The following is a 12,987-nucleotide window of genomic DNA, read 5'->3' as shown; positions in this document are numbered from 1 at the left end:
TTAATTTAATGGGCTATTTATGTCCTCCTGTGAAAGAAAAACTACTGCAATCTGGGGACCATGTTGAGAAAGCCTTTATTTTTTATACTACCACAAATACCAATCATTTTAACCTTAACCAACTAAGTCACGGATCTATCATTTTAATCTTTAACCAACTAACCTTCCTTCAAACACCTACCAATCATTTTTTAAAGTAATATTTTATTATCTTTACTCCTAGATTTAATTCTACTACCAGATTTTTACAAGCCTTTTATTTTATTTTATTTATCTCAATCGCACGAGAAGCACACGACCAGCATCGAGTAAGCCAACTTGGGCCGAGCTCACGTGGACCCCTTTCTGCCACGTCTGCATGGTGGGTCCGCCGTGACGGTGGCCGCCCTGCCTTCCTCTTGACGCACTGGTTGACCCAGGTCGGGCCCACACGCTCGAAAAATTTCCACCACAACCCTTCATGTGTCTTCCCGCGAACACCAAACAGCGAATCGTTGTTCCTTCGATGGCTTCGTCACGTGGGTCCCACTTCGTTTTGGGCTTAATATTTCTCTCTCGCTCTTCGGAATGGAACAGCTGCTCTAGTCTATAGTCTCTGGTGGACCCCCTCCCCCCACAGGGGCGAAAAGTGAGATGGTGGAAGAAGCACGAGCAGCACAGTAAAGAAAAAAAAGAAGTTAATAATAATTTTGTTAAATAATGGTGGAAAAAGGAAAAGTATCAGTAGACGAAGAAGAAGAAGAAGAAGAAGAAGGAAGCGAGGATGAGGAAAAGCTATTCTACCCACTAAGAGAGTCCTCTTCTCTCCCCCCCCCACATCAAAACCCCGCCTGTAGTTTCCAAAATTATATTTTAGTCCTTTTCTTCTATACTTTTCTCCATGTAAATTTTTCTCTTCCACTTCAAGTTAGGGTAAGGATTTCTGCAGGGATCGATCGTCCATGGAGCCTCGCCGGAGAATCGCCGTCGGAACCTTCGTCTCCGCGCTTTCCTTCCTCCTCTTCTTCCCCGTCTTGATTTCGTCTTCATCGGCGCTGGACGCCCGCGCCGTCGAGAGATCGGCACTTCTCCAGCTAAAGAGCTCCGTCTCGGACCCCGGTGGGCTTCTCCGGCGGTGGTCTGGTGCAACCGCCGCCGCCGGCGACCCGTGCTCCTGGCCAGGAGTCACCTGTGACTCGAGATCCAGAATCGTCTCCCTCAACATCTCGGCCGAAGGGTCTCCTTCCCTCTCCTGCTCCCGATCTGGTCCTTTTGGGCGGAGTTGCGCTGATCCCAACCGGAGGCTCGCTGGAAAGCTGAGCGCCGCCGTAGGTAACCTCTCCGAGCTTAGAGTTCTCTTTTTGCCGTTCCATAACTTCTACGGCGGGATCCCGGTGGAGATCTGGGGGCTGGAGAAACTGGAGGTACTTGATTTAGAAGGGAACTCTATCTCTGGAAACCTGCCTCCTCAATTCCCTCGTAAATTGCGAGTTCTCAACGTGGCCTCGAATCTGATAACTGGTACGGTCCCGCTCTCCCTCTCGAACTGTGTGGATTTGGAAACCCTAGACCTTTCTGGAAACCAGCTCAATGGTTCCATTCCGACTTTTCTCGGTAATCTTCCTAAGCTGAGGGAGTTGTACCTGTCCTTTAACCGTCTCGGGAGGTCAATACCCGATGAGATTGGAGCTGGTTGTTGGAGTCTCGAACGACTAGATTTGTCGGGTAATCTGTTAGTCGGTGGCATTCCTTCCAATTTGGGGAATTGTACTCAGCTTCGTTCTCTGCTCTTGTTTTCGAATCTCCTTGACGGTTTCATCCCCCCTGACCTCGGAAGATTGGCAAAGCTTCAAGTTTTAGATGTGTCAAGGAACAGCTTGAGCGGCCCTGTTCCTGCAGTGCTCGGAAACTGCCTCAATCTATCTGTTCTTGTTCTTTTAAATCAGTTTAATCCAATAAGTGGGGCTGAGTCTTCGGGGTATCCTGATAATGATGAGTTCAATGCTTTTCAAGGGGGTATTTCTGAAAAAATCACTGCTCTGCCGAAGCTTAAGGTACTTTGGGCCCCAAGGGGAACACTGGAAGGGGCAATTCCGAGCAATTGGGGTACTTGCGAGAGCTTGGAAATGGTTAATTTGGGTCATAATCTTTTCACTGGACGAATTCCAAGAGCATTTCGCAAGTGCAAGAATCTTAAGTTTCTAAATCTCAGCTCCAATAAGTTGACAGGTTGGCTATCTGAGGAGCTTGTTGTCCCCTGTATGGTGGTGTTTGATGTAAGTGGGAATCAGTTATCAGGCTCCATTCCAAGGTTTACTGACAAAAAGTGTGCCGCATCTCAGTCCTCATTCGGTGACCTGTTGTCTGCTTATTCTTCATTCTTTGCAGACAGAACTTATGCAGGACTATCTTTCCCGGTTCTTGAATCTGGCGGTGATTTCACTGTGTACCATAATTTTGGGAATAATAATTTTACAGGTTCTTTGCCATCTTTGCCACTTTCTACCAATAGATATGGAAGCCAAACTGTTTATGCATTTCTTGTTGATGGGAATAATATCATGGGTTCGCTAGCCACTATTCTCTTGGAAAAGTGTGGCAACTTGAATGGATTGATCGCCAACTTTAGCAACAATATGATATCTGGTGTGATTCCAACAGAACTTGGTTCCATGTGCACATCTCTAAGGGTTTTGGAAATAGCTGGCAATCAAATTTATGGGATAATTCCTCCGGGCTTTGCTTTGTTGGAGAATCTCGTTACTCTAGATTTCAGTAGGAACTGGCTTCAGGGTCAAATACCTGTAAGATTTAACCAATTAAAGAGCTTGAAGTATCTCTCTTTATCAAGAAACAATCTTAGTGGTCAGATACCTTCTGGATTGGATCAATTGAGATCACTGGAAGTTTTGGATCTTTCATCGAATTCTCTCTCTGGTGAGATTCCTGGTGATCTTGTGAACTTGAAAAATCTCACTGTCCTGTTACTCAACAACAATAAGCTTTCTGGAAACATTCCTTCTGCTTTCTCTAATGTGACATCACTTTCCATGTTCAATGTGTCGTTTAATAACTTGTCTGGGCTGTTTCCATTGAATGCCAGTGTTGTTGGATGCAATAGTGTCCTTGGAAACCCTTTATTCCGATCATGTCAAATGGTTTCTTTCTCTATCCCACCAACAGATTTGCAAGCACATAGCAAGAATTCACAAGCGTACACTGACTCACCTCCAGGGAGCTCACCTATTAGCAATGGCAGTAGTGGTTTCAGTTCTATTGAAATAGCCTCTATTACTTCAGCTTCTGCCATCGTCTCAGTCCTCTTAGCACTGATTGGCCTATATATATACACAAGAAAATGTGCACCAAGATCCTCGAATCAGTCTTCTGCAAGAAGAGAAGTCACTGTTTTTGTGGATATAGGGGTTCCACTGACTTATGAGAGTGTTGTTCGTGCCACAGGGAGTTTTAACGCAAGCAATTGCATTGGAAGTGGTGGCTTTGGAGCAACATACAAGGCTGAGATTTCACCGGGGGTTCTAGTGGCTATCAAGAGACTTGCTATTGGAAGGTTCCAAGGTGCTCAACAGTTCCATGCAGAGATCAAGACTCTGGGAAGGTGGCGGCATCCCAATCTTGTTACATTGATAGGATTCCATGTCAGTGATGCAGAGATGTTTCTCATATATAATTATCTTCCAGGTGGTAATTTGGAACGGTTTATACAAGAGAGGTCCAAGAGACCCATGGATTGGAGGATGCTTCACAAGATAGCTTTGGACATTGCATGCGCACTTGCTTATTTGCACGACCTGCCTCGCATTCTTCATCGGGATGTTAAACCAAGCAACATTTTGTTGGACAATGAATTCAATGCTTATCTCTCTGATTTTGGATTAGCAAGACTTCTTGGAAATTCTGAAACTCATGCAACTACCGGTGTGGCTGGAACTTTTGGGTATGTCGCTCCAGAGTACGCGATGACATGTCGGGTTTCTGATAAAGCAGATGTATACAGCTATGGTGTGGTATTACTGGAGCTGATATCTGACAAGAAAGCATTGGATCCGTCTTTCTCTCCATATGGAAATGGTTTCAATATAGTAGCTTGGGCCTGCATGCTTCTGGAAAAGGGCCGGGCTCGTGAATTCTTCACCGAGGGGCTGTGGGATGTGGCTCCACATGATGACTTGGTAGAAACATTGCACTTGGGAGTCAAGTGTACTGTTGATTCACTATCCATTAGGCCCACAATGAAGCAAGTTGTTGGACGGCTAAGAGAACTCCGACCTCCACCTTATTAGAGCTAACAATACAAGGAAGATTTCTCTTTTTCCAACTTAGAAAGGTAAGGGAAATGAGTTTAATAAATTTACATGTTGAAGATTTTAAAGCAAGCTACAGTATAAGCTTTATTTAACGTTGATTTCTTTATGTACACCAACATGTTTACCATATCTCTCTCTAATTTTTCTGCTAGGATGGTAAAAAGAAAAGAACTTTATTAACCAGAGCAAAGATTTCTCTCATCTCTTCAAAGTAACATGCTTTGTCTATTTGTACTTTTCTTTTACTAAATCTCACAAATTTGTGTTGTGGTCTAAATATATTAGAAGGTTAAGTATAAGACAAGAATTTATTGACAAATAGTACTAGTACTGCAACAAGAAAGAAGGAAATTGCGGAGCTTAATTATTCTCTTCAATGATGAAACTTAATTATTTCATGATCAACATCATAGTCATAAAAGTGTTTGCTTTGTTTAGTACTTAAAGAAGATTCTTAGTCCTGGAATACAGGGTTTTTGTATTATACAAATAATCTTCTCTTGTAATTTAGCACTATATCAAATTATATGTGCCTCTTTCTGATTAACTCTTCCCCAGATTCAAGTCAAATCCTTTTGTAGTTTCTCCATTCATTTTTCTTGTCATATGGCAAAACATTTTCTCATATAATGTATGATGCAGGTGAATGGCACATATCAGAACTCAGAGGTCTCACAGGTCTGAAGTGACTGATGTACCCTTAGGTTTCAGTCGGACATTGAAGTAATTTGTTCCAACTAAGCGTTCACAAACATTCTAATGTTTGTGTGCTTGATTGGTTGGGTGCGTACTTGAGACTTTGCGCTTACAATTTGTGAAAATAATTGTCTACTCCACATTATTCATCTATGCTAAACCTTGTAAATTCTATTGTATGTGACTTGAAACTATGTTTTTTTTAGGTAATCTACAGAAGCTTCCGAGAGTATTTCTTCCTGTGAACCGCCTTAGACTGCTATACTGTATTGAAGCCATATACGTGATGTATCCCATCTATAAGGTGTGGCGGGAGGATAAGAAGCTGATAGGTCATTAGTCCTGGGAAACTCTGCTGGTAATTCTGGTTTTTTTGTGGCGAGAATCTTTCTTTTCTCAACAAAGAAACAGAAAGCTCGACTGCTTTATGGACTTCTCAGACACCAGACTTTATGGTCTCCATATATTGGAATTACCGGACCAATCTTTGCACTCCCTTACAGTACATTTTTGAATGCTGATGGTGATCTTCAAACGACTGCTAAGCAATACTGGTACTTTTCTGCAAGGGTTTTGTCTCCTCATGGAGACCTTCTAACGGTAGTGCTGCCTAATCAAAACCAGAAATCTCACTGGAAAGATTATTTGGAGCTGCTATTCCAAATAGATTGGTGAGTATGTTAATTTTGGAGTAAAAATAAAGTTTGGATTTGACAATTTGTGCTTAAACTTTCGATCATCTTTTCAGGACTGGGGCAATGGAGACCACACTTCAAATGGTTGATTAGAAATGATTTGCTGATGCCTCAAAACTCTTGTTAGGAGTCCTTGGAGCCATCTAAGAGACTGTTCTTTTTGTCATGCCCTTGTAAAATGGCCTTCTATTTAAGCCATTCCATGTGAGCAATTATTTATGAGGTCATATTAAGACTTTCGTTAGTATACAGCGTTATCTGATCAGATCTTTCAGGATGATTCACCTCTGGCATGATATTTCTATTACTGATGTACACATTTGTAGTTATTTATCAACTTTTTACGATTTTGTACACTCATCATTCAGAATTCTTTGTGAAGTTGGATGGATGACAGACTAGTCAATTTACATATCTCAGCGATTAACTTATAGTTTACATTGAATCTATTTTCATCGGTTTGCTTGCCTGATCATAATTCAATTCTATCCAAAAAAGAAATATATCAGTTTACATTATTCCACTATATTCTCTGTACACCAATGCAGAGAGAAAATATGAGAAATTCTAAGCATCTTAGAGCTGTACGTGTTATTTTGCTATGTAGAAAATTTAAACAAATAAAATAAGAATATTCTATTTTCTGGCAATACCTATAGTAGAACCAACAGAAGTGACTGGCCCTATTGCCCCCTTCAACGGGCAACTGAATTCTATGAAGGATAAGAGTTTAGGCCAGAATTCTTATTCCGACCAACTAGCAATAAAATATCTACGGGTAACAAATAAGAGTCTTTCCAAATAAATCACGTTACACATTTGAAGAGCAAATAGATATTACCTACCGTGCCCAACTAAAAGCTCAGTCTCTGTTGTAAGATGAAATCATAAGGGCAATCTCATGCAACAGGCCGTCTGCATTCTTCTCATCCTTGGCAGATGCAGCTGTCCACTCTTGATACTGATGAAGGCTTCCGGTGAAATCCGTGAATAATCCATCAACACCGATCTTGTTTATCCAGTAATCGTACTCTGCATATGGGTCTTGATGGAAATTGAAGTGCAAGAACTTGTTCTCATTCCTGTAAGTGTATGGGTGTACCTGTGATCACCATATCATAAGTTCGCGTTTATCATAGTCCCTGCAGCCAGCCTACCACTGATAGTTGCAGAAAAATTATAAGGTGGTACTTTCATGTACTGTTATAGAATTTTAAACATGTAATGAATGAGCTAATGAGAAAAAAAAATTGTATAACATTACTATCATGTCTTCATGCATTTATTATACACCAGACTCTGAAGAGAAAAATATCAGGAACCGCAGGAACAAAACATACTGGGACCTTATCCATGAGATTAGTTGTTCCATTTTAAAAAAAAAAATTTCCTTGATCTTTCATCAGAGGTAGTGTGTCTCAACAGATATCTCTTTTTCCAGACAAAACTGACGCTGTAGGATTATTGGGAACCCTTTTCAGATGAACAGAAAAGAACCAGACTATTTTTATCTTGAATTATCATTTTCTTGAGAATCACTTTATGAGTTTCAACATTTCAATCTGATCGCTGTTAGCAGCCTCTTCAATAATAAAATAGTTTAAGCAGTCTCTTCAATAATGAAGGTATACTATCCACAGGACCCGTATTCGCGAGATGCTAGAAGGACATCCTTTTTAAATTTTAAACCAAAATAAATATATTAAGAGATTGGCAAAACCAGCAGAAAGTGGAATTGCATGGTAACTGGTGATATACTATAAATATCATTTCAAAACTGGAAAGCCAAGTAAATTTATTAACTGCGGGAAGCTAAGTAAATATTTAAACTGAAGTGTATAAAAGATATGAAAATAGCTTACTTGAAGATCATGGGCATGAGCTTTCGCAACAAGATCAGTGGGGGTAGTCAAGTAATTATATGTTGGAGGAACAATGGTGTCCTTCCATGGACCAATTCCGACTACATAATTTTTTATATATTCCAGATAACTATCTGAAGTTATTTCCCAGTATGACTGCACAACAAATGAGACAAGTTATTAGAAAGAGTTTACCATCACAGCACAATTAATGAAACGGATTATCTTTAAAATAGAGGGCAAACATTCAACAAATGATCCATCCATAAAGATGTGAAAATCCAAGAATCATCAATTTGCATATTACCTAGCAGATTTTCCTTCATGTCAAGATTACAATTTAAAGGAAAAAAATAATAGAGTGGAGATCTTGAGCAGATTATTAAAAGCAGAAAATTCTAAACCTGATTGGTGTCCTGAGTTGGAATTGTAACATCATCAATTAGGAAAATCTTCGGAGAGTCCGTCAAGTTTGAGATATATACTAAAGAAGTAGGAGCAAAGGATTGTATGAACACTGGTTGCTTTAGCCAATCCTTTGACAGGTATACACCTTTATACCCATACCTCAGGAGCATCTCCATAAATTTGTCCTCAAACTTCTTTCCCTTCTCCCATTTGACCTGCCATAAGTCTAATTAATCATTTAGAGAACTTCACATAGAAAATAAAACCATATCATTAATACATTAAAGGACGGTATGAAAAAAAAGGATTAGTAGAAGAAGAAGGAGGAGGAGGAGGAGGAGGATTAGTAGTGCTTAATACTGAAAATGGCAACATTACTGAAAAAAAACTTTTTTCTTTACCATAACTAACATACTTATCTAAATAATCCTCCTATCAATAACTCAGATAAACCCCCAAATATAAAATTGTATTGGTAAAATCAGTTGTTATCTAGTCATGGTCTATAAAAATAGTATGATCGTGTAAAACTTTTAGATCATTCAGAATAATGGGTTCGTCTGAATGGTGAAAGTCACTTACATGCTGATTGATAAAAACTGGATTTTTAATCTCTGGGTATATTCCAACAATCCTGTTGGCATCTAACGCAATCGAGATGAACTCTTCGAATGTAATAATGGAGAATTTCCCTGCGTTCCAATATGAGAACAATATTTGCAATTGTGAACATCAGGAAGAAAAATGGCTTCTCTTGCGTATCAAGAATAAAAGAGCATTCTCTAGAAAAGAGGAGAAAACAATTATTAAAGAACATAGTAACCAAATTAAGCAGAGTACATTCTCTAAGTAGCGAAGAGAACTTTTTGTGCTAAGGACTGTAGCTGACTCTTGATATGTCAGTTTTGAACCAGTTATCCTAACAGACTAGTTTCTCAGATATTCAATGTCAAACTTGACACAGCTTATGCTTGTTAAATGACATCTAGATAGTTATGAACAGACTTGAACATGATTACAGAGTTAGCAAAGATATTTGCATCCCCTATTTATGTCTCTTGAAGAATTGATATCAATTAAGAAGCTGTTTTAGTAGATGAATAGTGGTCAAAACTGACATAAAGGTGGTTGGGCCGGTAAAGGGCCAATGGGCCATTTTCCTTTGAGGTTTACAAGGCTGATCTTATACTTGCAGAGCCTCAACCCATGATGGCTCAAGATTCAATGCAATCAAATGCATGCTGTACTCTGACTTTTATGGCTTCATGTCCGAGACGAAAATCAGGTGTAACTGTATAATAATGTGTCCATGTGAACGATATTTTAAAAGTATCCAACCAAAATTCCTCCTCTGAATATTTGCTTTTCTTTTTAGATGGTTATCAAGTAGATGGAAAGGATAGTAATCCAATCTGACTGGACCCATTATTTGGAAAGTATAGCCAGGAGTATAGGCCCACTAAGTTTCTCCATGGAGCACTCCAACAGCTTTACAGATCATTGCACAAGTATAATGCAATCCATGTGGTCCCTTACCATTTAGAGGATTGCCATATGCATATGCAGCTATATATGTGGCAGCTTAGACCATGCTACAAAACATTGTGGATCAGCTATAACTATTTAGGAAGCGTACCTACTCCCAACAGACAAAATGAAATGAATATAGCAACATACAGTTCAAGCATCCATGCAAAATATTAAACTATAAGTTGAACAGGAAAGGCATTCAGCTTAAGCCACCAAGATTTATGTTGATCTATTAATCAAAAGGCTGATCTATAAAATATAAGCATATTCACATCAGACGGTTGATTATGACTAAAAGTTAATTGTACCTCAAGGTCAAGTTGAATAATACACTAAATTATATATGTATGTATATGTATATATATGAGTAAAGAAACTTAGAATGAAGCAAGGACCATATAAGGCTCCAAGATGCAACATACCATTATATCGTTGATCTCTGAAGCTATATCGTTGCTTCACCTTTAAGGATCTAAGTTCTTGGAGTGTGAAGTCAACTGCATATAAACCAAATTCAGAAATATTATATAGAGAAAAGGATGCGACAAAATTCTTTATTTTTTACAACGATGGAAAGCATGAAGAAGACAACTAGAGCACACTGGCATATTGTAGACTCGGATGCTTCTCATAAATGAATAATCTGCTCTGTTGAAATTATTTAATAACTTTGGAACAAACTCTTACAATGTTGGTTGCAGGTGTGTGAGACTTCGTAATTAAGTTGATTTATAGTCTATAGCAATTGCATATTATTCAGAAAGATTTGGATGACAATGATGCATATAATATCTTGATTAAGAACAATATAAACTTTTTTTTGGTACAAAATTCATGTAGATCATAGATGGATACGAAAAGTATATATGCGCATACAAATGTAGTAAATGAAGTAAAAAAAAAAGGCATATAATGTCTTCCAAGTTAAAGTTAGAAGAGCAGCTAAGCTGCGACCTATCAGCCTTATCACTGAGGTAAACAATAGGAATCAAGTGAACAAGCATACTTTACCATAAAAAAATATCTGCCTTACTAATTACTTCTACCAACTGGCCGAACTGATTTGTAGTAAGTATTATATGGCAGTTACAGCATTTTGTTTCAGGAGGATCATTTATGATCCTGGCTTTCGTGCTTTGGTGAGTCATCCAAGAAAGTTCCGCCCCATAAGGGAATCTTTTGATATAGGAGTGTCTACTCCCTCATAAGTTCTGCCAGTTACTAGTTTTTGTTCTGATAGGTTAGGATGCTAGAGGTCAGAGGATAAAATGAAGTTCCAATAAGATCTTCCAATATTAGTGTGAGGCCACTTAGCATATCCCATATCCCAGTGTAGCAGGATTGACCTTCCCCATGCTATAATCTCTCTAAAAGTTTCTCCTTCCATCGCCTCTACTAATCTATCTAACTGGAAGTTTACAACTTCCATGAATGCTTACTCCTGAACATAATAACCTGATGATCACACGCGCTAAAAGTAAGCCATCTATCAACGCTATTTTGATAGTTCAATTATATACTGCATGATGGGTGAGCTTCTGAAGCATTATCATTGTCTTGATTTAAATAAAGTGCCGAAAACAGGCGGCTCCAAGTGGCCAGAATAACAAACCTTGAAGCAGTTGGCAAAACATTGTTTACTACAAATTAGAAAATAAAAATAAACATGAGTATATGAATTTGAATGTATATTCTTGACAAGAGAGGAGATGCAAGATGTGCACACCTACAAACCACCCAGTAGTATTTACCCCTTGGACTTCATAGGTTCTCTTACGATCAGCAAACTCCTTATGCTCGGCAATATCAGTGGTAATATCAAGTATTACATCATGAAAACATATCAATGAACCATCCTTAGTAGCAAGGATATCAGTTTCTATAAAGTCAGCGCCTTCTTCAATGGCTCTCTGCAAGAACCAAAAACAAGTACTACACACTTGTAAATTTGGCAACATTCAAATTTTGCAATTTCAAGATATCAGTTTCTATAAAGTCAGCGCCTTCTTCAATGGCTCTCTGCAAGAACCAAAAATAAGTACTACACACTTGTAAATTTGGCAACATTCAAATTTTGCAATTTCAAGCATCGCAACATAGTGCTATGTTGCAAGATGAAATTTGTAGCGGCAGATTACGTAAGCATAACAGTGTAGTCATTGCTGATCTGATGACAAAAGAATGAGCTTCGCTTTTGAAGTTTTGCATACTAATGCATCTCTAATGATATACAGACCCATAAAAGAATGTGTGTTACCATGTAAGCAGCAGCTGTTTCTTCAGGAATTTCCCCATTAGATCCTCTATGAGCAATGTTATATGGTCGGTGTGTCTGAAGGGGCTTCTTATCTTTGTTCTCCATCTTACTGGGCAGCGGATAAAATGGTCTTGCAGTAATTCCCTCGAAGATCAGTAGAAGAAGAAAAGGGATACACCCTGTGAAGGATGATAAGACACATAAATCTCACAACAGAAACTCTTGGGCAATTACTCCTTGAAAATAACCAGGAAACATCAAGCATAAATTATTCGCCTCTGACGAAAGCCTAGGTTTTGAAACCCACCAAGCTTACGTCTTTCATGAATCTTACAAGAAAACCTCCCCTAGGTTTCCACTCTGGATAGCAATCGCCATCAGCTACATCTATCAAGACCCTTACTACTGCGATTACAATGCGAATTGCAACGATAATATCATGAAAAACACAACCAGAATTAAAGCATCACAAGCAGCAGATCTCCACTTAAATTCCCCAAAGAATTGGGTCTAATCATTGGGCAAGCGAGTACGAATGTACGACATCAATCTCACTCCACCCCTCAAGCATAGATATAAGGATAGGGAAATATAACCATTAAAAGAGAGCTAACTTGAGATGATGGATTCTTACAGGATGAAGCCATTGCTCTCTCTCTCTCTCTCGATATCTCGATCTCTCGATCTCTCCCTCCTTTGCTCGATCTCCGGCACCAAGAAGGGAGTCTTTCTCGCTCCCGCTTTTCTTGTCCACTTTTGCTATTTATACAGGAGGGCAGGATTGGAATATCCGGCAGGATTGGAATATCCGGCAGGAATAACTAATAGGATCCTCTCGTGTTCCTATTGGATGCTCATCTCACCCGTTCGTTTTTATCTAAACATGATTAGCGATTAATTCGTAAATGAGGAATCACCTGGGTAGACTTCACGTCCGCCAATGTAGGACATCCACGTACACGAGGCGTCGCCCAAAGTCAACGGGAACACCCAATTAGAAAATTCGAGGTTCTTTTCATGCAATTCTAAGACTTTCGTATAAACTAAAATTATTTTCAAAATAGAGTCAGATTATAAAAACCTGAAAAAAAAAGGGTGTTAATCGTAAAATTACTAAAATGTAGTGTGTTCTTAAGGTAAGCCAAATCTGAATTGAAGAATATTTGGCAGCTAACCTCGAATTTGGTATCATAGTGTCATTTTCGTCTCAGAAAGAGGAAATAAAATGCTAG

General features: G+C 39.0%; 2 protein-coding genes across 5 annotated transcripts; one reads left to right on the top strand and one right to left on the bottom strand.

Moving 5' to 3' along the window:
- The first annotated feature begins 684 nt into the window (after positions 1 to 684).
- On the top strand, positions 685 to 6,112 carry LOC140784158 (LRR receptor-like serine/threonine-protein kinase RPK2). 3 transcript variants are annotated; one of them, XM_073131394.1, is made up of 5 exons: positions 685 to 794; positions 929 to 4,327; positions 4,950 to 5,090; positions 5,221 to 5,674; positions 5,752 to 6,112. In XM_073131394.1, exons 1-2 carry the CDS (start codon positions 700 to 702, stop codon positions 4,281 to 4,283), a joined length of 3,450 nt encoding a protein of 1,149 aa, XP_072987495.1. In that variant the 5' UTR covers positions 685 to 699; the 3' UTR covers positions 4,284 to 4,327; positions 4,950 to 5,090; positions 5,221 to 5,674; positions 5,752 to 6,112. The 3 variants fall into 3 exon arrangements, with proteins under 3 accessions (XP_072987495.1, XP_072987494.1, XP_072987496.1); XM_073131393.1 differs by having other exon boundaries at positions 5,210 to 5,674; XM_073131395.1 differs by lacking the exon at positions 685 to 794 and adding an exon at positions 823 to 832 and having other exon boundaries at positions 5,210 to 5,674.
- Positions 6,113 to 6,256: 144 nt separating this feature from the next.
- Positions 6,257 to 12,545, bottom strand: LOC140784163 (glycerophosphodiester phosphodiesterase GDPD6). 2 transcript variants are annotated; one of them, XM_073131404.1, is made up of 8 exons: positions 12,390 to 12,545; positions 11,756 to 11,934; positions 11,225 to 11,408; positions 9,921 to 9,995; positions 8,551 to 8,660; positions 7,965 to 8,183; positions 7,561 to 7,716; positions 6,257 to 6,800 (listed from the first exon to the last, which is right to left on the bottom strand). In XM_073131404.1, the coding sequence occupies exons 1-8, from the start codon at positions 12,400 to 12,402 to the stop codon at positions 6,561 to 6,563; spliced, it is 1,176 nt and encodes a 391-aa protein (XP_072987505.1). In that variant the 5' UTR covers positions 12,403 to 12,545; the 3' UTR covers positions 6,257 to 6,560. The 2 variants fall into 2 exon arrangements, with proteins under 2 accessions (XP_072987505.1, XP_072987506.1); XM_073131405.1 differs by lacking the exon at positions 12,390 to 12,545 and having other exon boundaries at positions 11,225 to 11,517; positions 11,756 to 11,898.
- Positions 12,546 to 12,987: the final 442 nt, after the last annotated feature.

Source organism: Typha latifolia, chromosome 3 (assembly GCF_019914945.1).
Source record: "Typha latifolia isolate L0001 chromosome 3, TyphaL0001v2, whole genome shotgun sequence".
NCBI lineage: Eukaryota > Viridiplantae > Streptophyta > Magnoliopsida > Poales > Typhaceae > Typha > Typha latifolia.
The sequence above is the reverse complement of the archived record's forward strand: the minus strand, read 5'-3'. Positions and strand labels throughout refer to the sequence as shown.